The sequence below is a fragment of the Panicum virgatum genome, chromosome 8K (assembly GCF_016808335.1).
Source record: "Panicum virgatum strain AP13 chromosome 8K, P.virgatum_v5, whole genome shotgun sequence".
In the NCBI taxonomy this organism is placed as follows: domain Eukaryota; kingdom Viridiplantae; phylum Streptophyta; class Magnoliopsida; order Poales; family Poaceae; genus Panicum; species Panicum virgatum.
In genome coordinates this window covers 45,080,178-45,102,927 of record NC_053143.1, presented here as the reverse complement: position 1 = coordinate 45,102,927, position 22,750 = coordinate 45,080,178, and the positions used below count along the sequence as shown (strand labels likewise).

At 47.4% G+C, this 22,750-nt stretch overlaps 1 protein-coding gene across 4 annotated transcripts in view; it reads left to right on the top strand.

The window, feature by feature from the left end:
* The first annotated feature begins 9,523 nt into the window (after nt 1-9,523).
* Nucleotides 9,524-22,750, top strand: part of LOC120644834 — a 45,871-nt gene continuing 32,644 nt past the window's right edge. The window contains exons 1-7 of one of the 4 annotated variants that reach the window (XM_039921564.1): nt 9,524-9,724; nt 9,817-10,271; nt 10,461-10,513; nt 11,200-11,267; nt 12,168-12,247; nt 13,837-13,845; nt 14,047-17,808. In XM_039921564.1, the coding sequence (XP_039777498.1) occupies nt 10,179-10,271; nt 10,461-10,513; nt 11,200-11,267; nt 12,168-12,247; nt 13,837-13,845; nt 14,047-14,097 (354 nt within the window). In that variant the 5' untranslated portion in view covers nt 9,524-9,724; nt 9,817-10,178 and the 3' untranslated portion in view covers nt 14,098-17,808. Of the gene's footprint in view, nt 10,272-10,460; nt 10,514-11,199; nt 11,268-12,167; nt 13,081-13,836; nt 13,846-14,046; nt 17,809-22,750 lie in introns of those variants that run through there. The other 3 variants (XR_005663963.1, XM_039921566.1, XR_005663964.1) reach the window with 3 other exon arrangements.

The following is a 22,750-nucleotide window of genomic DNA, read 5'->3' as shown; positions in this document are numbered from 1 at the left end:
CTGTCTTCCCAAGATCAGATTCAGAGCGCACTCTGGGCATCCACGGTACTCTGGGCATGGAGATGAACAGTGATTTGAGAAACAGAGAGATGACAGGTGCTATGATGATCTAGGGCAGAAACCAAGTTTCACCTATCCCTCGTGGCGTTGCCATGGTTCACCTCTTGCCTCCTGGAGAGCCGAGCAAGGATTCTGGCAATAGTAGGCTCCTGATCCTTATCACCTCGAACTCATGGTTTTGATTAAAAGCTAAATCTCACCCGAGTGATTTGGAGGCTCTCCTCACTCAAATTTTTTTCTTCCCCATCTACACCTCCTTCTCTAACTCCGGCAAGATTAGGGTTCGGATTAGGGTTCCGGATTGCTAGGGGGGCCGCTGCTCACCACCGGCCTTAGAAGGAGGGCTGGCTGGCCGTAGGCCGGCGCGGCGATGGAGGCCGGCGGCGGTGGCATCGCCGGCCCGGCGCGGCGGAGGACGGTCATGATTCACCTCTTGCCTCCTGGAGAACCGAGCAAGGATTCTGACGACAGTAGGCACCTGATCCTTATCACCACGAGTTCACGGTTTTGTTTGCAGGATGAGGGGAAAAGACCATTGTAGCCCTTTTACCCCTCGTTGTATGAATAAATTCCATGAAAGATCTATAAAAATACACATATGGGAAATATAGCATTTCATAGTTCTAATAAAGAGTTTCAACTTGTGTTGTTGTGATGGCCCTGTATGCTGGCAGCAATTCTTTCAAACTATCCCAGTGTGCACCTTCAATGTTACCAGCAAGCGAGGCAACTGTAATCTGATTTTTCACCCACTTTGCCCATGCTGAGTCACCTGGGTGGTGTAGCCGATGCAAAAGCTTGAGCAGGAGGCATTGGTTGAAGGTTTTCAAGTCCTTGACGTCGAGGCCACCATGTTCCTTTGGGAGGCAGGCTCGCTCCCATGCTACCAGACACTGAGCACCACTTGTTGACGACTCACCAGTCCAGAGGAAGGCACGGCGGCGTTTGTCCAGCTCCTCAATTGTGCCTTGTGGTAGCATCATGGCAGAGAGGATATAAATTAGTGAGCTGTCCAAGACGGCATTCACCAGGACTGTGTGGCCCATGGCGTTCAACAAGGACGCCTGCCAGCCACTGTGGTATTTGTCCACTCGAGCGATCAGTGGGGTGAAAGCGCTCAAGTTGAGCTTGACATTGGATAGCGGCATACCGAGATACGTCTGAGGGAAACTATCTTTGCGGCAGCCGAGGATGTCGAGGAGGCCAGGCAGATCAGCAGCGTCCACATTCATTGGGACAATCGTACTCGTGTGAAAGTTTATCCTGAGGCCTGTTGCTGTGGCAAACTGATCGAGCAAATTTTTCAGCCTGATGACATCTCCCGGAGCCGCCTTAAGTACAATCAGCATGTCATCTGCATACTGTAAGACCGGGCAACTGGCGTTGTTTATGTGAAAGTGATCGGGTGCTCTAGCCTAAGAGGGGGAGGGGGTGAATTAGGCACTAATAAAAACTTAGACCTATGGCTCCAACTAGTTTGCACAAAACTTAAACTAAAGTATGCTATCTAGATGTGCAACTAGGTTGTTCTAGTGTAAAACCCCTATCCCAAAAGAGTTTAGCAACCTATAGCCTTTCCTATCAAGAAACTATTCTATGAAAGTAAAGGCACACAAATTGCTAGTATGAAATGCGGAAGCTTAATGAGCGGGATAGGAGATAGCAAACTCTTGACGCGGGTGTTTATCCCGTGGTTCGGTTAGCTACAAAGGCCCACCTACATCCACGTTGTTGTAGCACTCACTAAGAGTATTGCTACTCGGCCACCAAGTCTCTTCCGTGAACACAATCACGGTCACCTTGGCCTCGGGTTCCACTAAGGAGCTTCTCCACAAAGGATGGGGGGTCTCCACGTCCCCCGCACAAAGTGTCGTCGCCACTCCACACCAAGTCGGAGGGTCGATGACGTTGCCGGCGAGCTTCACGCTCCAAGGTGCCGGCGCACCAAGCTCTTGTTTTGGTTCGCTAATGAACCATAGCACAAAGGCTCAAGGCCTTGCAATCTCACTCACTAAGAGCTAATCCTTTACACAACACTCTCAAAGTGTGCTAAGGGCTAAGTATATGAACACTAAGCTCTTGGATGGCTTGGAGTGGTTCTTGGGTGTGTATGTGACTTCCTTGGACTCCAGCAATCTTCAAATGGCCGGGGTGAGACGTATATATAGGCCAACAAGTCTTGTAGCCGTTGCTCCAACGGTTAGCAGAAAATCTACGTATCATCGGATGAACCGATGCCTCTGGCTGGGGTAGCGTCGGTTCATCCGGTCACTCATAACCCGAAGTAGCCGTTGAACTCCTGACAGCTGACACAGTGACCACCGGTTGAACCGATGCTTAGCCGTCGGTTAAACCGGTCACTCACAGCACTCAACTCTTCTGCTGACGTCATTCCACTGATGGTATGCACCGATGCTTCACCGGTTCAACCGGTGCTGAAGACTTGACTTTTGCGCGACTTGCATCGTCTCTAGGAACACAGTACGCCCAATGCACCGATGCCCCTTTTAGAACCATCGGTTCATCCGGTGCCTATAAGCTGACTTGGCTTCGATTCCCTTCTGCACCAAAATACCATGGCGTCGGTTCTTCCGACAACCATCGGATGCACCGATGCTCATGCGTCGGTTCTTCCAGTGCTACCGACCGAAGAGCTTTCAGGGCGCTGCCCTAAGACCCGCGAGGGGCGGCTCCCCCTCGACCCCCGTCTGCTAAGCGGAACCCCCGTAGGGGTGGCCCTTCGGGCCTAATTTTGCCTATCTTCTCTTTGTCATCACTTAAAAACCTGAGAATGGTTATCTTAACAATCATATTAGTCCCATTGATTGTGTTGTCATTCGATCACCAAAATCACTCGAAAAATGGCATAAATGGTGCCATGTTTGTTTCAATCTCCCCCTTTTTGGTGATTGATGACAACACAATCAAAGCAAGCATAATATTTGCAAAAATTGACAAATTTAACCGCTTGATACCAATTGAAACCGCTTACACTTGCTTGGATGCTTACCATCATCCAATGATGACTTGGCCTCCCCCTAAAACCATGATTTCCCCCTTTGTTCCTCCCCCAATCTTGCTACTTCTCCCTCATGACTTGATTCACTCAGGTATTTCTCCCCCTTTGAGATATGCTTCTTCTCCTTGAGAAAATACCTTGCTTTGATCCACATTTCTCCCCCTTTGGAATCAAATCACCTAAAAGGTCTTGCTCCTAAAAATTTCTTGCAAAACAATATAGCGCTCTGTTCCGGTTCATCTGCTGGATTGCATGTTTAGCTTCCAGGTAGGTGAAGGGTGCAGCCAGGTGTGCAAGGTCCACCACAGGGGAGTCGTTGTAGATGATGTTCATGTCAAAGCCCCAGGTTGTTGCAGTAGAGGTGCCGAGGATGGAGGAGAAATACGCGGTGAGGGCATCTGCTTTAGCATTGTGCGCTGTGACCTCAGTGCCATCAATGACCAGAGTTTTGATTTGGTTCCTCCGGAGTCGAGCAGTGGCGTGAGCATGATGGAAGGCTGTGTTTGCATCAGCCTCCCGTATTGCCCTGAATTTTCCTCTTTGCTTCCAGTACGCTGCCCTCTCTCGAATTGCCACATGCAGTCGATCAGAACAAGCTTGCCTCAAGAAAAGTTCACCTGCGGACAGAACACGAGTTTCTTCTTGCAAGTTGAAAAAAGCGATAATGAATTTGCAGTTTTGTGTGAGAAAAGGGGGTGCCCGCCTTACCCTGGACCATACCTTTGCTGCACCTCTCGACGCCTTCAACGAACTCGCAAGATCACCTGCCGCGTCCGTTGTACCAGGAGCAGCACACCAGGCCAGGAGGATGGAAGGGAGGAAATCATTGTGTATGAGACACGAGTTCTCGAAGCGGAAAATATTTGGTTTTGGAACCGTGGTGGAGATGGTGACAACTAGAGGGGTGTGGTCAGAGGTGGGGCGTGTGAGAGAGGTAAGAGTAGTGTTGGGGAAGGTAGTGCTCATAGTGGCGTTAAGGAGAACATGACCTAGACGGGCGAGCATTGGGGTGTCACGTTTGTTAGACCAAGTAAACATCCGATCGAGAAGAGGGAGCTCCATGAGCTGGAGAGTGTGGATAGTATCGTTGAAAAGCGCAGCAAGAGAGGCATCAAAGTGATCATTGTTTTTGTCGTCCAGAGAGCGTATAAGATTAAAGTCCCCAGCAAGAAGCCAAGGGCCAGACACAAGTGGCGCAAGCTCAGTTAAGTCCTCAAGAAAGGGTACCGAGTCCCGGTGGTCAGAGGGGGCATAAACATTCGTGACAGAGAAGAGAATGTTAGTGACGGTAGAGGAGAGGACCGTCGTTAATGTGTGCTTGCGGGCAATGAAGCCCTCAAGGGAGAGGGAGCGTGCATCCCACGCAGTTAGTATGCCACCTCTGGAGCCACTGGCATCAACACACTGGAAATCTCTAAAGTTGGGCGGTAAAAAGGAGTGAGCTTTCTGGTTTGTGGTGGAAGAGAGCTTGGTCTCTTGCAAGCAGATGATTGTGGGGTGTGCAGAGGTTAATGCATCCTTAACAACGTCGCATTTTAAAGAATCCCCAAGCCCATGCACATTCCAGGAGAGCAAGTGAAACACACGACCGTTTTGATTCTTTCCAATAGGACAAGCACCGAGCTAGAGCAAATCACCACACAGTGCACCTTCCATCCAAGGCACAGTGTGGCGAAGCTAACATTAACCTAGGAAGAAGGGGCGAGCACAAAGACTCCCCGAAGAGCTAGGACAACGACGACACGAACAAGACCGAGATCAGTTAACAACAACACGAGTGACACAGCTAGAACTAAAACACCAAGGAGACTGACGTTGGCGCTACTGCTAACAAAATGTGGCAAAGCAGTCCGCATCCACGATGAGAGATCAGGCTTCATTCCTTGGATTGTAGCACCAGGTTCAGCTGCGCAGACGCCACCGGCCCAATGCCTGCGGCTGCGGCGAACTTGCAGAGATCAGTGCCGCCCAGGGGTTTCTTCTTCTTGCGTAGGAGCCCGTGCTTGGCAACTTGATCTTGCAGGTCACGGGAATAGGAGGACAGTGTGTTCTTGAGTGTCTTGAGTTGAGTTGCCTTCGCTGTCATGGTGATGAAGGTAGGCTTTTCCTTAGCGGCCAAGCGTGAACTGGGCTCGCGGCACGGCGGCTTGGCATGCGGCGGCCACGCGCGGGCAGGCGTTCCTTCACGGGAGAAGGGTGCTCAGGGGAGGAGACAGGGGTAGGTGGTGGTGGAGGAGGTGTGTCAGGCAGTGGAGCCGGATGCCAAGCGAGGAGCGGGATGGATGGGTAAAAGGTGCGAGGCTGGCGAGGTGGCGCGGTAGTAGTAGCAGTGATCACCAGCGGGAAAGCAGGAAGGCGGGGCAGCGGGTAGGCGTTAACAAAGCCGTGGCAGAGGATGGTGGCACCGAGGAAGGCAGCGGGGTGCAGCGGTGCAGGGGGTTGTGGTGGCTGGTTTGCTGGCGGTGCTGGAGGTGGGGCAGGCCCAAAGACCGGGGGTGGCATGGCGGCTGGAGCTGGTGGCGGCAGGAAAGAGATAGACAAAAGGTATGCGTGTACTTCCCGGCCATCACTGTATTTTGTGCAGTTCTTCTTTGTACTTCCGGCCATACTGAGATCATATATATAACATTTTAGTTCTTCTTTGTACTTCCGGCCATCACTGTATTTTGTTCGCAGAATCACAATACTGCGAATTCAGTATGCGTGTTCACAAGAACATATGCTGCTTCTCTGAAGATTGGAATGGTACATACTTTTGTCATTTCTCGCTTCCATGAATTTGATTCAGAATCCTGCAAATTTCCAGGATATTTTCTTACATCCAAACATGCTGCTTCATTGAACATTCAAATTGCACACTCCTGTCATTTCTGTCTTCCCAAGATCAGATTCAGAGCGCACTGCTTTCTACTAAGCACAACGACTGTACCATATCTATAACATTTCAGCTTCTTCAAATTTGTACGGTTCTTCTCTGTACTTCCGGCCATCATTGTATTACGTGCAACGAATCACAATACTTCAATTCAGTATGCGAGTTCACAATAACATGTGTGCTGCTTGTCTGAAGATTGGAATGGTACATACTTTTGTCATTTCTCTCTTGCATGAATTTGATTCAGAATCCTGCAAATTTCCAGGATATTTACCCACATCCAAACACGCTGCTTCATTGAACATTCAAATCGCATTCTCCTATCATTTCTCTCTTGCAAAAATCAGATTCAGAGTGCACTGCTTTCTACGGAGCACAATGACAGTACCATTTTTTTATTCAGAGTATTCTTGATTAGCTCTGTCAGACTATCCTTGGTCTTCAACTCAGCAACGACTGTACCATTCTTGATTACCAAAATAACAAATTGACATGAATTTTAACGAGATTGCTCTCGGTGTGTATGAAATTGCTCTCTGAGCCATTGCCAGCGAACATGGCTCTGGTTTTGCTGCTGCATGCGACGGCCACCATCGTCCTTGCCGTGCGACGTCTGTTCCTGCAACCCCTGTCCCCCCATACTTGGATAGAAAGCTAGAAACTCGTGGCCCTGCCGGTCGATGCTATGCAAGGGGCCGACGCGAGGCGAGGGCGCCGAGAGGATGAGCACGCGGAGCCGAGCTCATGAGAGATAGTTCTGCGCGCCATGCCGGCCCGCCGGCGAGCCGCGCCCAGGAGCCGCTCGCGTCGCGTCGTGGTCGCCCCCTACGCCTCCACCAGCCGCGCCCAGATGCACGGGAGCGAGGCTCCTGGCACTCTCGAGGAAGAGGAGGACGGAAGCCCTGAACGCGGCGGCGCTCCGGCGAGCTGCGTAGGACGACGCCCCAAAGGGGGGACGGTGTTTGAGATACCGACCGGGTGGACGGTATTTCATATACCGTCCGCCTCCTGGGCACCTACCGTCCGTCCGGTCCGATACGACGTGTGCGGCCGAGATGGGAGCGTTGCAGGGGGTGTCTTCCTTGTCAGGTGCAAGCAGAGTGCGCCGCCGCGGACGAGACGAGACGACCTAGCGCGCGGCGAACACTTGTGGCGGCGCGTACCTGCCGGTCGTCTTCGTCGGGGTCAGAACTGGGAACACGGAGGGGTGTGGCCGGCGGCGAGCTTCTGCAGCAGAGGCCGCTGCACTGACGCCGCCACTCACCACCGGGACGGACGGCTGCCGGTGATCAGCACAAGCCCAGAGAGAGCACCCTCCTGGGCAACAACCTTGCCGCGGCTGTCGTGGCATCAGCTTCCAGCAGTTCAGGTTGAACCTATGTGCAGGGAGCTCTCCAAGTCCAATCTGTGTGCAGGGAGGGAAGACGCTGGTGGGTGCAATTGGCAATCTGTCAAAGCCTGAATTCCCTGACGAGTCTCACAGATCTTCCAGGTAATCAAGAACGGGGCGGTGCAACTCTGCAGCCACGGTACTCTGGGCATGGAGATGAACAGTGATTTGCGAAACAGAGAGATGACAGGTGCTATGATGATCTGGGCAGAAACCAAGTTTCACCTATCCCTCGTGGCGTTGCCATGGTTCACCTCTTGCCTCCTGGAGAGCCGAGCAAGGATTCTGGCAATAGTAGGCTCCTGATCCTTATCACCTCGAACTCATGGTTTTGATTAAAAGATAAATCTCACCCGAGTGATTTGGAGGCTCTCCTCACTCAAATTTTTTTCTTCCCCATCTACACCTCCTTCTCTAACTCCGGCAAGATTAGGGTTCGGATTAGGGTTCCGGATTGCTAGGGGGGCCGCTGCTCACCACCGGCCTTAGAAGGAGGGCCGGCTGGCCGTAGGCCAACCCGGCGATGGAGGCCGGCGGCGGTGGCATCGCCGGCCCGGCGCGGCGGAGGACAGTCATGATTCACCTCTTGCCTCCTAGAGAGCCGAGCAAGGATTCTGACGACAGTAGGCACCTGATCCTTATCACCACGAATTCACGGTTTTGTTTGCAGGATGAGGGGAAAAGACCATTGTAGCCCTTTTTACCCCTCGTTGTACGAATAAATTCCATGAAAGATCTATAAAAATACACATATGGGAAATATAGCATTTCATAGTTCTAATAAAGAGTTTCAGGACGAGCTGCAATCTATGCATAGAGGAAAAAAGTTAGGAGCTGTCAACGTGAGGGCACCATGGTCATTTCTCCTGTTATAGTGTCCTTGAGACTTATGAAACTAATTTTGTAATGAATCAACTACTCCAAAGTTGCGCCGTCTTATCTCTATAAAATTTCATAAATTTAGTTATGGCCAAAGATAAAAAGCTTCATTGGCGGAAGAAATAAAATATGTCTGCTAGTGCTATGTACCGTGCAATGGGATCATGCCCGAAGAAAATAGTTCAACAGGAGCACTGGCCCGTCTGGGCAGCCTACCGAGCCCCCAACCTCAGTTCCAGGTGACGGAACCAGGGATGGAACCCCGGTTGGCCAGCTCCCAGACTGGAGTTGCTACCACGACGCCACAGAGTCCTCCGCAGCCAAGAGTTTCTTATCACTATGAAATCATTGTTTTTGTTTGTAAGACAAAGGGGAAAGACCATTATGCCCCTCCTTTTTGTGAGAACCGCCCAATTTAATACTATTTTAAATGAACCACCGGTCATTATCATCCAGATGAGAGTTAATACGTGGTTGCCGGAGAGCGTGCCACATGTTATCTCATATCTAGAGACACGAATAACCGACACGTCATTCATCCAAAATAATATCAAATCCGGTAGTCCCGGTATGTGCTCCAACATACGTCCAGAATCAGCGTATGCACATACCGTTTACAATCGAATACATCACCAAAGAACCACAAATAGCAGTTTTTACATTACTAGAGTTCGAAACTTATCCTTACAAGTTCAACATAGGAAGGTTCAAACTAATCTCCATTACAAGCCTTAGAGCTCACGAAAGCCATATTATTCAGAAACTTAAAGATTATTATATTTACATGCTCTCACGAAGTTCGATTACGATAAAAATATACTACGATGATGATGCCTTGCTCAAGGACATCACCATAGCCGCAACGACCTACTCTTCCCCCACATTTGGATCAGCGGGGTAGAAGTGGCCGAACACCACTTCCGGCTCACCTGCAACTAGGTTTAGAAAGCAAACTGAGTACAAAAGGTACTCGCAAGACTTACGCGATTAAATAAACAAGAATCATGCATTGGTTCAAGTAAAAGCTTTAAGGCTAAGTAATTATTGCATAAGCATTAGCTCTCTACACTATCACATATCAGAATTGATTAATGTTGCCCAAACCCCTAATAACTTTTAGTTAGTTAAGAGTATAACATGTAAAGTGTCACAGAGGTGCCACGAACCATTTCCATCATAACCGAATTTCTACGAGGAGTTCATGGGATATGAGCTTGCTCATAACCGAGAGTGCGTCAATTCGAATATCTTTTATTCATTTTGGTACTTGGCACACAAATAAAAAGCGTCCCCAGCAACCGGTCCATACTTTCCACACGGTTTCGCGAGCAAAGGATACAATGGGTGAGGGACTGAGGGTCCATGCGAGCGGAAAAGCAAAACCATCTTCCATCCTCACCTCAGTCTGCGCCGCTGCGTCAAGAGAAAAAACAGAGTCCAGACCGGCTTCAGCAACTCATCCTCAGAGCAGAGTTGCTGCCGAGTGAATAGAGAGCTCGTGGTGGGAGAATCAATTTGTTTGCTCTGATTGTTGCTCGGAGAAGATCCAAAACGTTTCAAGATCTTACCTCATCTGCTCGATCTTGTGCGCAGCTGCGTGCGGCGGGAAGGTTTCGATGGCAGATCCGGTGGCCACCGTGGTGGAGAAGATCGTCAAAATCGGGCTCAAGATCAAGGAGGCCGTGAACAGGGTTCGCCACAACGAGGAGGATTGCCGCGAGATCACGAGGCGCGTGCTGAGGTTCAGCGCCATCCTGTCGCAGCTGCAGCAGACGGGGACGGTGGCCGACAGCCCGGCGCTGGCCGGTGCGCTGGAGGACCTGGAGGAGACCCTGCAGCGTGCCCTCGAGCTCGTCACGGCCTGCCAGGAGAGGACCACCACCCGCCGCCTCGTCGCGGCGGGTGACCTGTCGAAGCAGCTGCGCCGGGTACAGGATGACATCTTGAACTAAGTGATGCTGGCGTCCTTCGCCATCAACGCCCACACCACCATCTTGTTGCTTACTATTCAGGCTGGTGGTCAGCCTCCGCCCCGGCAGCAGCAAGCGGTACAGTTGTTTGATGCTTTAGTAGATGTCCTGAAACCTGAATCTTTGATGTTAAATCATGTTTACCTGCTAGCTTCACCTTCAAATTGTTAATAGTTTACCCAAATAATTAGAGATGACGACACATATCTTCTTGTAAAAGCTTCACAATGCCACCACAAACTAATTGAATTATTTTCCATATTTCAGGATGCAGGACTGACGGGTGTATCGAATGACATTCATTCAACTGAAGATGCTAGGTACATATGGCTGTTTGTATTCTCAGTTCCTGACGGCTAGCTTGTTAGTGCAGAGACTGATGGAAGTAGTACTTCCATAGTTCGACTACTAAGAATATAAATTATAAATTGATTGGTGTAAAGGCAATATGTTGCCATGAGTACCCCTTCTTGTTAGAGCCATTACGGTGTGTTATTAGATGTCCCTTCAGTCTTGATAACATGACACCCCTACCATCATATTGTCATGACTATAGAGCGAGTACCAAGTAAAGCATACTGGAAGTTACCTTAATTTTTTGGTATATTATGGCTTATGCTGTTTTGGCATATAAAGTCTGACTGATGTGATTCATTTACGTTATAAACTAACTGAATCATCATCTAACTGGGTACTAATTTTGTTCCTCCGCTATGTTGTGTCACCATCCTTTGAGCTATTAAACTGTACCATTACAATATATCTACAGAAACCTATTTGATGGAATTAAAAAGAATATGCAGAGAAGATATGTACACTTCTTGCCCTGGAGCCTTTCCAAATGCACCTATGTCTTTTTCTCAATTTCCATCCTTTTATTCACTACTGGATGTTGAAGTTGATGAACTAACCATATAATAACTTGCAAGCATTGTGGCATCAATCATTATTTAGTTTTCACCGACCTAAAATATAGCTTCTTATCAATATATGGTAATAATGGCAGGTCTGATTTGAACGGTGAGGAAAACATTGTACCAACAGGAAACGATGCCCCCTTTGCTCCTTTAGAAGGTAAGATGGATTTCTGCTAGCTTGTTCCTGTAGTGGGTTTCAGCATAAATCACTTTTATTTTTTTCTACATAAAAATTACATTTAATAATTACCTTAGATAAAGTCATGACCTATGGATAGCTACGTGGAAGGTAAAGTTTACATGTTTACAAAGAAAAACACAGCATGCTAATAGAAGTACAGGAAATAAAATGTCAGAGAAAGTATGCTTTTATTTAGTCTGACTCCATGTTTAACTTGTTATTTGGGTTTTACTTACTAAAATTAATTTATCCATGCAACTTCTAAGATCTATATTCTTGTCTACTCAATTGCTTGCAATAACAATGTCTTTAATTAAGCCAATTATGAATTCTATTGTATGGCTTGTAGTTTAGTTGGCACCTCTAGATTAACAGGAATAGAAAAGTTGCATTGGGACCTTCAGAACTCTTGAATGCCATGGACGAACTAGGTCCCTCTTGTTTTTTCCCCTCAGCTCCACCAATGAATGAACATGAGATCGGGTTCAACCTTCAGCTTTTCACCAAAGACAAGCTGGCTTATCTATCAATTTAGCTAGTCATGTCTACTTAAATTTGCACCTGAACATTCCACCAACCTTTTAACGAAGTCTTAATTAACAAACCAAATTTGTATCACTCATTTGTTGGTACTCCTGTGATACACGCAGATATATGGATCCTACAATATTAACTCTTTCTTTGTCATAGACATAACTCTTGTTGATGCTACTCATTTGGCGGGCTAACTAGTTACCAATGCTCATCACTTCTTTATTTTACTTCTTCAAAACTATCCATGTTTACCGCTCTGCTCATTTAGAATGATTTTTATGGCCACATCAGCTTCATGGTCGCATAAAGCTAAACTAAAGGTATTTGTTGTTTCCATGTCAGCCTTAAAAAACTTCAGTTTATTTGAGTTAAAGGATGCTATAAATGGCGGAAACATCATTGGAGAAGGTGCATTCTGTATGGTTGTAAGGAACATGGCCCCATTTAGGCCATTGTTTGTGATTTTGGTGATTGAGTGACAACATAATCAATGGGACTAACAAGTTTGTGAGATCACACTTGTAGGAGTTTTTAGGTCCCATGGATATGAGTCAACATGTCTAATTCATCGTCAAGACGCAATGTCCAATCTATTGTCGAGACGCCAAGTCCAATCCACCACCATGATGACAAGTCCAATCCGCCGTAGAGATGTAAAAGCATAGTGGAAATCCAGAGATAGAATAAATTTGAAGGATCCAATTGATCGCTGCGATGCATTGGACGAGTTTGGCAGAAAACAGAGGTACCGGTTTAACCGATGCCTAAGCATCGGTGCATCCGATGGTTGTCGGAAGATCCGATGCCCTGGCATCCGTGCAAATCTGAGCACCTCTGGAGATCAAGTGAAGAAAGAGTGAAGCACCAGTTGAACCGACGAGGCCAAGTTAAGCATCGGTGCATTCAACGTCCTATGTTCCAGAGACGATGTCAAGCATGCAGCAGCCAAGCCTTCAGCACCGGAAGATCCGACGGCTACCGGAGTAATGCGTCGGTGCAATGACGTCAGCAAGGTGTAACGGCTATATGAAGGACAAGTATCACCGGAAATTCCGACGCCCTAGCATCGGTTCATCCGATGGTCCCTGAAATTGCTGCAGCGTGTCAGAGAGGCCAACGGTTACTTCAAAGCGCAGAGTGACCGGAAGAACCGATGCTCTATGCACCGGAAGTTCCGATGCCTACGCAGAAAATTGGCCAACGGCTAGTAACGGCTCTCTTGACATGGTGGCCTATATATATGTGTTCCCCCGGCCATTTGAAGCTTGCTGGAGTCCCAAGACATCACACACACACCCAAGAACACCTCCAAGCCATCCAAGAGCATAGAGTTCAAATTCTTAGTCCTTAGCACAAGCTTTGTGAGTGTTAGTGCTAGGTTAGCTCTTGAGTGAGTGATCAAGCAAGGTTTAGATCCTTGTGCTGTGGTTCTAGAGTGAACCAAACTTGTATCTCGGTGCGCCGGCCTCCTTGGAGCATTAGTGGCTCGCTGGCAAGTCAACGACCCTCCAGCTTGGTGTGGAGTGGCGTCGACAACATTGTGCGGGGGACGGAGACCCCTCCTTCGTGGGCAATCTCCCTTAGTGAAGATCGGGATCAAGGTGACTGTGATTGTGTTCACGGAAGAGACTTGATTGCCGGGAAGCGATACTCTTCGTGAGTGCTTCAACAACGTGGACGTAGGGGTGCCTTTGTGGCAAACCAAACCACGGGATATATCCTCGTGTCGAGAGTTCTCTTTCTCTCATCCCTCTCCTTTAGCTTCCACATTTCATATTGCAACTTGTGTGCCTTTACCTTCTTAGTGTAGTATCTTGTTAGGATTGGCTATAGGTTGCAAAACTCTTTTGGCATGAGAGTTTCACACTAAGGTGAACCGTAGTTGCACATCTAGATAGCTTGTTTTAGTTTAAGTTTTGTACAAACTATTTGGAGCCATAGGTTAAGGTTTTTAGAGTGCCTAATTCACCCCCTCCCCCTCTTAGGCTAGAGCACCCGAGGGCTTTCAATGGTCTACAAGGTACTCAACATATGCTTGATATTCAAATTGTTATTGTTTCTTTGATATGTCTGATAAATTTTCTTGTCCATCGAACAAAGATGGGTCACTTTGTCATATTTGGGAACTCTGGAAGCTAAGGCTGAATAATGGGTGCATAGGCTTTAGTAATTTGGACCAGATAAGAAGGAACGGGCACTGATTTTTTTTTTGATGAAACAGGCACAGAATTTGTTGGCTATATCAATGAATTTATCACTCATTTGCATGTGAAACATAAAAAAGAGAGCCATAGAGGGGTTAAAGGGTTCGGATAAGTTTGCACATCTTTACATTTTAGCATTATTAATGCAACAAGCCTCTTTCCAGTATAACTGCAACATCAATGATTCCATCATTCTGTTACTTGTATCCATTGCCAGGCTGAATGATGATGATGCATCACAAATAACGGCACAGCTCAGAAACATTTACCTATGTTTTACTGACAAAATAATCCACTATAGTCGAAATACATGAATTTTTTCTTTGTTATTCATATTGCATTTTTAATTCAAAAGAGTAGCATTAGAAACAATTTAAATCCAGCGATCAGTAAATTTAAAATCTTAACCAACTTTACTTGTTTGTGACTTTGGGATTGTGATAGAACATTATCTGTTCTTGGCATCCGAGGTTAACTTGCCTTTTTAGATTGTTCACTTATTCTCAATTAAGGTTCCTACTGAGTTGACAATATCTTCCCTGCATGGTGATGATAGTGCGATGAGCATAGAAAAATTGAGTTATTTGATCTATGGAAGTGCATACTTATAAAGTTAAATATACTTTACAAATATATAATACCCTCACCTTTTCTTTTCTATAATGCAACCCATGATTCAAACCTTTTAATCTGACCAACAAGTAGTCTAAGAATTTGTAGATTATACCATAGAAATATATTATAATCAGATTCATATTCATATATTTGAAAGTATTTTCATATGAAGTCAATTTTATGTACTCGAATAATATAATGGCTGTGATATTAACAGTCAAAGGTAGTAATGGAGACTACATCAGGTCAAACACCTCCTTACATTTTTCAAAGGATGGAGTAATAGATATTACTTAGCAAATTCATATTTTTGAGACCATGGTAATGTCCAAAGAATGCTTTCAGTGACACCTTAGCATAAATAGAAACTAAAATAGATAGGAATTAAAATTTTAATTGATGAGAAGATATTCTTTAATTTTACGTGTAACACGACATAGCGGCCGGGTTCAATAAGCCAATCAAGCATAGTACTATGTTGCAACCACCCAACAAGTCAATCATATGTTGAGCCCTTTTACTATATTTGGAAATAATTTTTAACGCTTCCTAATACCTCCCAATGCCTACTCATAATATTATTTTTAATTAATTTTAATTATTGAAGGGTAGAATAGTAATTGGGATATCCCAAATCCCACGACTTAAGATCCTTAAACCCCAAATCACGGGATTCAGATTCAAAGCTCAGGGGCTACTGGACATGTGTCATAACTCATAAATGATAATTTTTTAAAGGGCCCACTATCCTCTCCTGCCTCCGCCAGACCCCACGCCCACCGGCATCTTCTCTCTCCCGGTGAGTGTCGCCCCCGACCACCGCTTCCCGCCGCGCCCTCAGCTGCTGTCATTGCCGTGTCACCACCTCATTGCAGCCTTGCTCGCTGGCCTGCCCGTCCTGGTCGCCGACATTGAAGGCGCCACCAGTCGAGCTCACCTCCGCCGCCTAGGAAAGGCGCCCCAAGCTGCTCTCCTCACCACCATCGAGCTCGCCGAGCCACGCGTCCCGCTCCTCCAGCTTCCCATCCCCAAGCTCTGTCCATCGAGCTGCTCTGTTCTTGGTGGAACAGACCACCCGCCGATCTCCCCCATCAAACCCTCTCGATTCAATTCCTCCTAGGGTGAGCACCTCCAAGCCCTCCTCTACCTTCCCCAACCCGTGGCCTTCACTCTCCCTACCTGAGCAGAGCTCCCCGAAGCTCGGGATGCCATAGCCATGGCTACCGCTGCCGCCGTATCCAACCTTCGTTTCCCATGCCTAGAGTCACTGTCACACCCGATTTTATAAAGAAAATCGAATGCATCTCATATGTCCTCTAGGATCAAGTTTACACACATATGATCGACGTCGAGTGAATGTATCAAAAGACAATACTTGAAAAGTAAAGGAATTATAGAGCAAAACGACATTATTACACCCCGAATGAAATAGACTCAAAAGGTCTTAAACGTTTCACCGACATCCTAAATGAAGTCCACAGCACGACTTCTCCCACAGGCAGCTGACTGGTGGACGTACGCCTAGAACTCCTCAAAATCGTCGAAGTTCTCCACTTCAAAGTTCTCTTCTGAGCAGCAGTTTAAGCAATGGTGAGTACACTTATGGTTAGTACTCAGCAAGTGGGGGAATATGCAAGGTTAAACAAGAAGTGCTAAAGGCATTTTAGCGGTTAGCAATTTTAGTTGATCATATTTTATTAGCAAGCACCTATTAACTAAGTATAAGTTTATACCAACCCACTTAAGCATAAGCATAAAGGATCCAACATAAAACCAAAGAACCACAATTTGATTATTCTTCAAGTTCAATTATCATGCGAGGGTCCAAGCCGCTCATAACCGCGAGCACGACTGATATATTAGTTATACACTCTGCAGAGATTGTACACTTTACCCACAAGTCGCGTAAAAGTTCCGAAGAACTTTGGACTCAACCATGTTGTGCGGGCCAGGCACAATGCCACACTTCCTTAGGTGTGATTGCATAGGGACGCTACGAGGCCTTTACAAAGATTCCCTAATAAGAAGTAGTCCGCTAAGGTTTCCGGAGCAGTAGCAGAGCATAAGCATCCCTAATGGGCATAGTGTCTTAGCAAAGCCCGCTTCCCAAGAGGACCGGGTTATACCCTGTCAACCGCCGCTCCTCTTTCTCTTTTGGTAAGACTGCTTCAAACTAGAGTCTCTAATTAATTAGCCAAGACCAGAGCCATATAGTTCTTGTGGTTGCACTGTTTTCCTGGGTGGTTCTCCATGTTCCAATTAATCAAAGTGATCTTGTTCCCTTAACCATGATAAAACCATATTTAACATTTTCCAAGATTATACCAACCAACCCAAAGGTAAAGAAACTAAGCAAAGCTACCCCAACAAGATATTAAACCCGGTGTTCCAAGGTTGAGGTAAAAAGACTAGGTAAAGTCCTTAATAGGTGTTCCTGTCAAATTTATGCATAAACAGAAAAGTAAAGTGCATTAACATGCTATTAATGGGACAAATCAGAGTATGCAGAAGCGGAAAGCCACTTGCCTTCCTCGGCTAACTGCTGAAAATCTTCCTCAAAAGCTTGCTCTTGATCACCCTCGAACGGCACGTCGTCTACACGATCACACAAGCACAACAAACAATACAAATAAGAAATAGTAGAAAAACAGTAAAAATAGTACTGGAAAAGGTGAAAAAGGTGTAGAACGCGAAGCAAGGATCACGTGAGTGAAAGAATCGCTGAAAACGGAGTTGAAATGTGAAAGATATGGCTAAAACAGTGCACCAGAGACTTGTTTGTGAGAGTTTTGAACCTCCAGGGGTTAGCTTCAAAGAAACCAGGGGCTAAAAACCTAATTAAACCTTAGATCCAGGGGCTAGATAGCAAAAGAAGGGTCCTGGACGGCATCTTCTATTTTTAGAAAATACAGGGGCTAAAACAGAAAGAAAAGGACTTAAACCTAATTATTTTTGAACTGCAGTGGACTGTAGGTTTATTTTCGTAAAACTTAGGGGCTTTTTTGCAAAAGATTAGGGGTTGAGCGGTATGTGTGGGATTGACTTTGGTCTAGATCCAATCTAGACCGTCGGATCGAGATCCGAGGGCTGGGATGGGCGCGGCTCGGGCCGCGCGGCTCGACTTCGTGGCGGCTCGGCTGCACGGGGACGCGGCTTGGGCGGGGCGGCGGCTCGGTGGCGCCACTCAGCGAGCGGCGCTGCATGCCGGCGGCGAGCAGGGGCGGCGGCGGACCACCGGTAAACACCGAATCCGGTGCTCCGGGGCTCGGTTCGCTGCGGGGTTTGGCCGGGGAGATAGAGGAGTCGATGGAGAGCTCTATGGGGGTGGCGGGGCGGTGGGTTGGTGCAGCGGCGGTGCTCCACGACGGCGAGGGGCGGACGGCGTGCTTCGGCGAGCAATTGCCGGGGCAGGAGAGCGAGAGGGAGAGGGAAAAAGGGGCGGCGAGGGTCCTCACCACTTCACCTAGCTTTGGCGCGGAACAGGGCGGCGGAACGGCAGATCGACGGTGAATCACTATAAAGATGGTTTTGAATCACTATAAAGAGTCACTCGATCATCAGAAAACCGCTCGTCATCTCGTGCTCAAGATTCGTCGAAGGAAAATCGAATTCATCCAAAACAAAGCACAAATCGTACAAGATTGAATTGAATTCAAAACCCCAGAGGGCACAAGGAGGATTGGGCCTCCTTTCCCGATCAATCTCAGTACAAGAGTCTCAAAGATCCATCTCCAAAATCCTAATCCTAGAGAAGAAAAGGAAGAACAGAGAGGAGGAGAGAGGGGCAACGTGAGGAGGAGGGCGGCTCAGTTCTGGCGCTGGGAAAAAGAGCACCGAGAGAGAGAGAGGGTGAGGGAGTTTTTAACCCACTAACTCTAGACTAAAAGACTAAACTACCCCTAGAAAGCCCGTAGGGGCAAAACCGGAAAAAGATACAAGGACTCATCCGACGGTCGAGGTTCTTTCTTCGAGTCGAAGTCTTCTCCGCAATGCCGCCGTGTGGATGAAGATCCGGTCCGTGGTTTTGGAGGGTCTGCGAAACCCGGGTAGGTGGCCGGTTTTGAGAAAACCGCCAAAACTCCACGCACGGGAAGATTCCCGCCTCCACCACGTCGTGGCCCTGGACGCCGTTCCCGCCTCGGCCGCCTGACGGCCCTAGACGCCGCCCGACGCCCGTCACCTCCTCGCCCGCAGCGAGGCCCTAGACGCCGTCGACGCCCGTCGCCTCCGTTAGTCTCGAGACCGACGCCCGTGCCTCGACGACTTGGCTTTTTCAACCGCCGTCCGCCTCCTTGGTTTTGTGGCACAAACTAAGAAACCCGCCTTCCGTTGCCGCTTGCGCCCTCGATCCAGGAGTGGACGCCACAGCTGCCGCCCGGCCCGAGCTCCGGTCCCGGCTGCCCTTCACCGCCGTCCACCGCACGGTCCATCGGCCACAGCTCCTCCACGGCAGCTCACCGTCGACACTCGACGCCCGTGTACCTGCAACCAAAGACCAAGCGCACGATCACACCGCACGGTTGACAATTCACTCATCACAAGCAGGATAGAGTACTCAACATTCCTCAATCTCCCCCTTGATGAGTGCATTGTCAACACACCACGAACGAACTAAGATTGAAACAAAAGCAGTGAAGAACAAAGAAGCAAGAGTGAACTTGAACAAGTGACAAAAGCTCGAAAGAAGCAAGAACAAGTCACTTGACCAAGCAGAGATCGATTCCCTAAGACAAGGGCAACGGCTCGATGCAATCGATCAAACACAAGCATGACTCCTCAAAGACAGAGGCAGGGCTCGACACAGTCATGCCAGAAGCGGAGGGAAAACCAGGAGCTAAACAAAGCAGAAACTCCCACTGAATGCATTTCCCCCTTACCAGTGCAACTCTCACCAAATGTATGCACCCTCAAGGCCCTGTGCACACATCAAACAATTTCCCTCTTGTTCGATCACTAACTTCTCCCCCTTGTTGGCACATGCACACATCAAGGATTAGACCTAAAGCTCCCCCTGAACCTGAGACTCCCCCTAAACATATGGTATGCAATGAATGCAAGGCAGGAGGTGTAAGTGAGAGCATTCAGGGATACAAGGATATGAACTACTAGTCACAAGCACGTGTGCATCCATAAACAAGACCTGCATCTAGCTCAACAGGGTATATCAAATCAGTCTAGAGCTAGGCAAGTTCAGTTTAGGAGAAATAAAAGCATCACCCTTAATCTAGCACTAGCAAGTAGGGAATGAAAAATAGTGCTAATCAAACTCATACAGATGAGCCAAGAACATCCAAAGTATGTTGCAAACATTCATTTTGCAATCAAATTATATCAAGCAATTTTCATGCCAGGGGTTGAAAGCTTGTCATGCTTTACTTAGCAACGATGCCAAGCCTATGCCAAAGGCAGTCAGAAGCTTAAGACACTCGTTTCAGTCATGCACAGCCTTGCCCGAGTTTTCACAAGTGCAAAGTGAGCCGTCCCGAAAGCTCGATCAGTGCGACAAGCAATCCCACCTGGATCTTTCCATTCCATTTCAAGCACAATTCAAGCAATTTTATCAATTTTAGATCATGTCTAGTATGAAATGCTGAACGAAAGGCTACACTAGCATGAGTGAGATAGCAAAGCATATCAACACGCCCTAACATGCCAGTATCCAAGACAGGGTGACCATGTTTTCAAATTTTCAAATCAAAATAGCTTAACTCAGATGAAGTCATATACACAGTGGAGCAAGCTATACATGATCACATTTATAAACTCACACTAGCAAGCACTAGGAGATCATAGCAATGTATACAAGAATACTAGTGCTAGTGAAGCAATGCAAAATGCATAAATGTACAATGCATATGCACAATGCAACTACCAAACCTAGAAAAAGAAGAGAAAAACAAATAAACCCTACAAAGCTAACCAAAGAAAAGTCAGCGATCAAAAGGGGTAACAAACCCCCAGCTCCCCTCGCAAGCGAACAAAAGTGTCCTGCTCAAGTGGTTTGGTTAGGATATTTGCGGTTTGCCTCTCTGAAGGGACATGGATCAAGTCTATGGGGCCTCTCTCATGATTATCTCTCAGGAAGTGGAACTGAATATCTATGTGTTTGGTTCTGGAGTGCATGATAGGGTTCTTTGCAATGCTAATTGCGGACATGTTGTCTATAAAAATAGGAACCCTATCATAACTCAGTCCATAATACTGCAAGGTTTGTTTCATCCATAGGATCTGGGAGCAACACTAGCAGCGGCAACATACTCAGCTTCTGTGGAGGAAAGCGCTACGCTAGCCTGCTTGCGAGAGGACCAAGACACCAAAGATGTACCGAGAAATTGACAAGTGCCGGATGTCGACTTGCGATCCAACCGACACCCGCCGAAATCGGCATCAGAAAAACCAACCAAAACCAGAGAAGAATCCGCAGAGTACCAGACACAAAACTCAGGGGTGAATTTCAGATACCTGAAGATGTGTTTCACCACCTGCCTGTGGGAGGTGCGCAGAGAAGCCTGGTACTGCGCACAAAGGCTGACGCCGAACTGAATGTCCGGCCGCGTCGCCGTCAGGTATAGGAGAGAGCCGATCATGCTCCTGTATAGCTTCTGGTCCACCGCCTCACCGTCCAAGTCCTCATCAAGCGCCGTCGAAGTGCTGATCGGAGTCGGTTGAGGTGACAAGTCACTCATGTCAAACTTCCGCAGCAAGTCCCTGGTGTATTTGGCTTGATGGACGAACGTGCCCTAAGGAATTTGCTTGATCTGCAGCCCGAGGAAGAACTACAGCTCACCCATCATACTCATCTCGAACTCCCTGGACATCTGCTCAGAAAACTTGGAGACAAGAGCATGAGAAGAGCCACCAAAGATAATATCATCCACATATATATGAACTAATAGAAAATCATTGCCAGACCGCATGAGGAACAAAGTTTTATCCACACATCTCATTTTAAAAACCTTGAGCCAGCAAAAATATTTTCAGTCTATCATACCAAGCTCTAGGTGCCTATTTCAAACCATAAAGTGCTTTCTGAAGTTTATAAATACGGTTTGGAAACTTGGGATTTTCGAAACCAGGGGATTGTTTCACATAAACCTCTTCTTCGATAAAACCATTTAAGAAGGCAGATTTAACGTCCATTTGGAAAACTTTAAAACCCTTAGAAGCAGCAAATGCAAGAAAAATCCAAATCGCTTCCAAACGAGCAACAGGGGCAATAGTTTCCTCAAAATCAATCCCTTCTTTTTGGCAAAAACCCTAAGCAACAAGACGAGCCGTGTTTCGAACAACCAACCCATCCTCACCCTACTTGTTTTTGAAAACCCACTTCGTTCCGATGGGATTACAAGCAGGTGGAGGCTCGACTAAAACCCAAACTTGGTTTCTTTCAAAATTTTCGAGTTCCTCATGCATGGCATTGACCCAATTAGAATCAGAAAGAGCGTGTCCAATATCTTTGGTCTCAAAAGAGGCAACAAACGCTGAATGAGCAAAGCCAGTGATACTTGTTACCTTGGACCGTGTGACTCTCTCGTTGAGGTCACCTAGCATCTGTTGAGGTGGGTGACGATTCTAAATGTGTCGCGGTGCTTCCCTTGTCGAAGTCGCCTCCTCCTCAACCAAAACTGGTGCCTCCTCAGGTGCAGCTGTGGAAGGCTGAGTCACCTGCTCGACTGGCCCCCGGGAAGTAGACGTAGTAGGATCGGGGCCGCCATCATCGTCCGAGCTCATGGCGGAGGTGACTGGGTCCACATCACGCGTGGTAACCTCAGCATCACCCTCCGTAGCTTCTTCCTCCTTATCTTCAAAGATGGAGGTGCCGAGCTCATCTTCTCCTGCAACTTCAAAGACAGAAGCATTGCACGGTGCAGTCTCGTCGAAAGTGACTTCACAAGTCTCTCTGACGTTGTTAGAATCAATAAGCAACACACGGTATTCTCTGGAATGAGATGCATAACCGAGAAAAATGCCGTCAGACGAGTGAGACTCAAACTTATCAAGATTTCCTTCTTTCAGCACAAAAAACCGGCAACCGAAAACTCTGAGATGGTCAACACAGGGCTGGCGTCCAAATCGCAACTCATAAGAAGTCTTGTGCATGAAAGC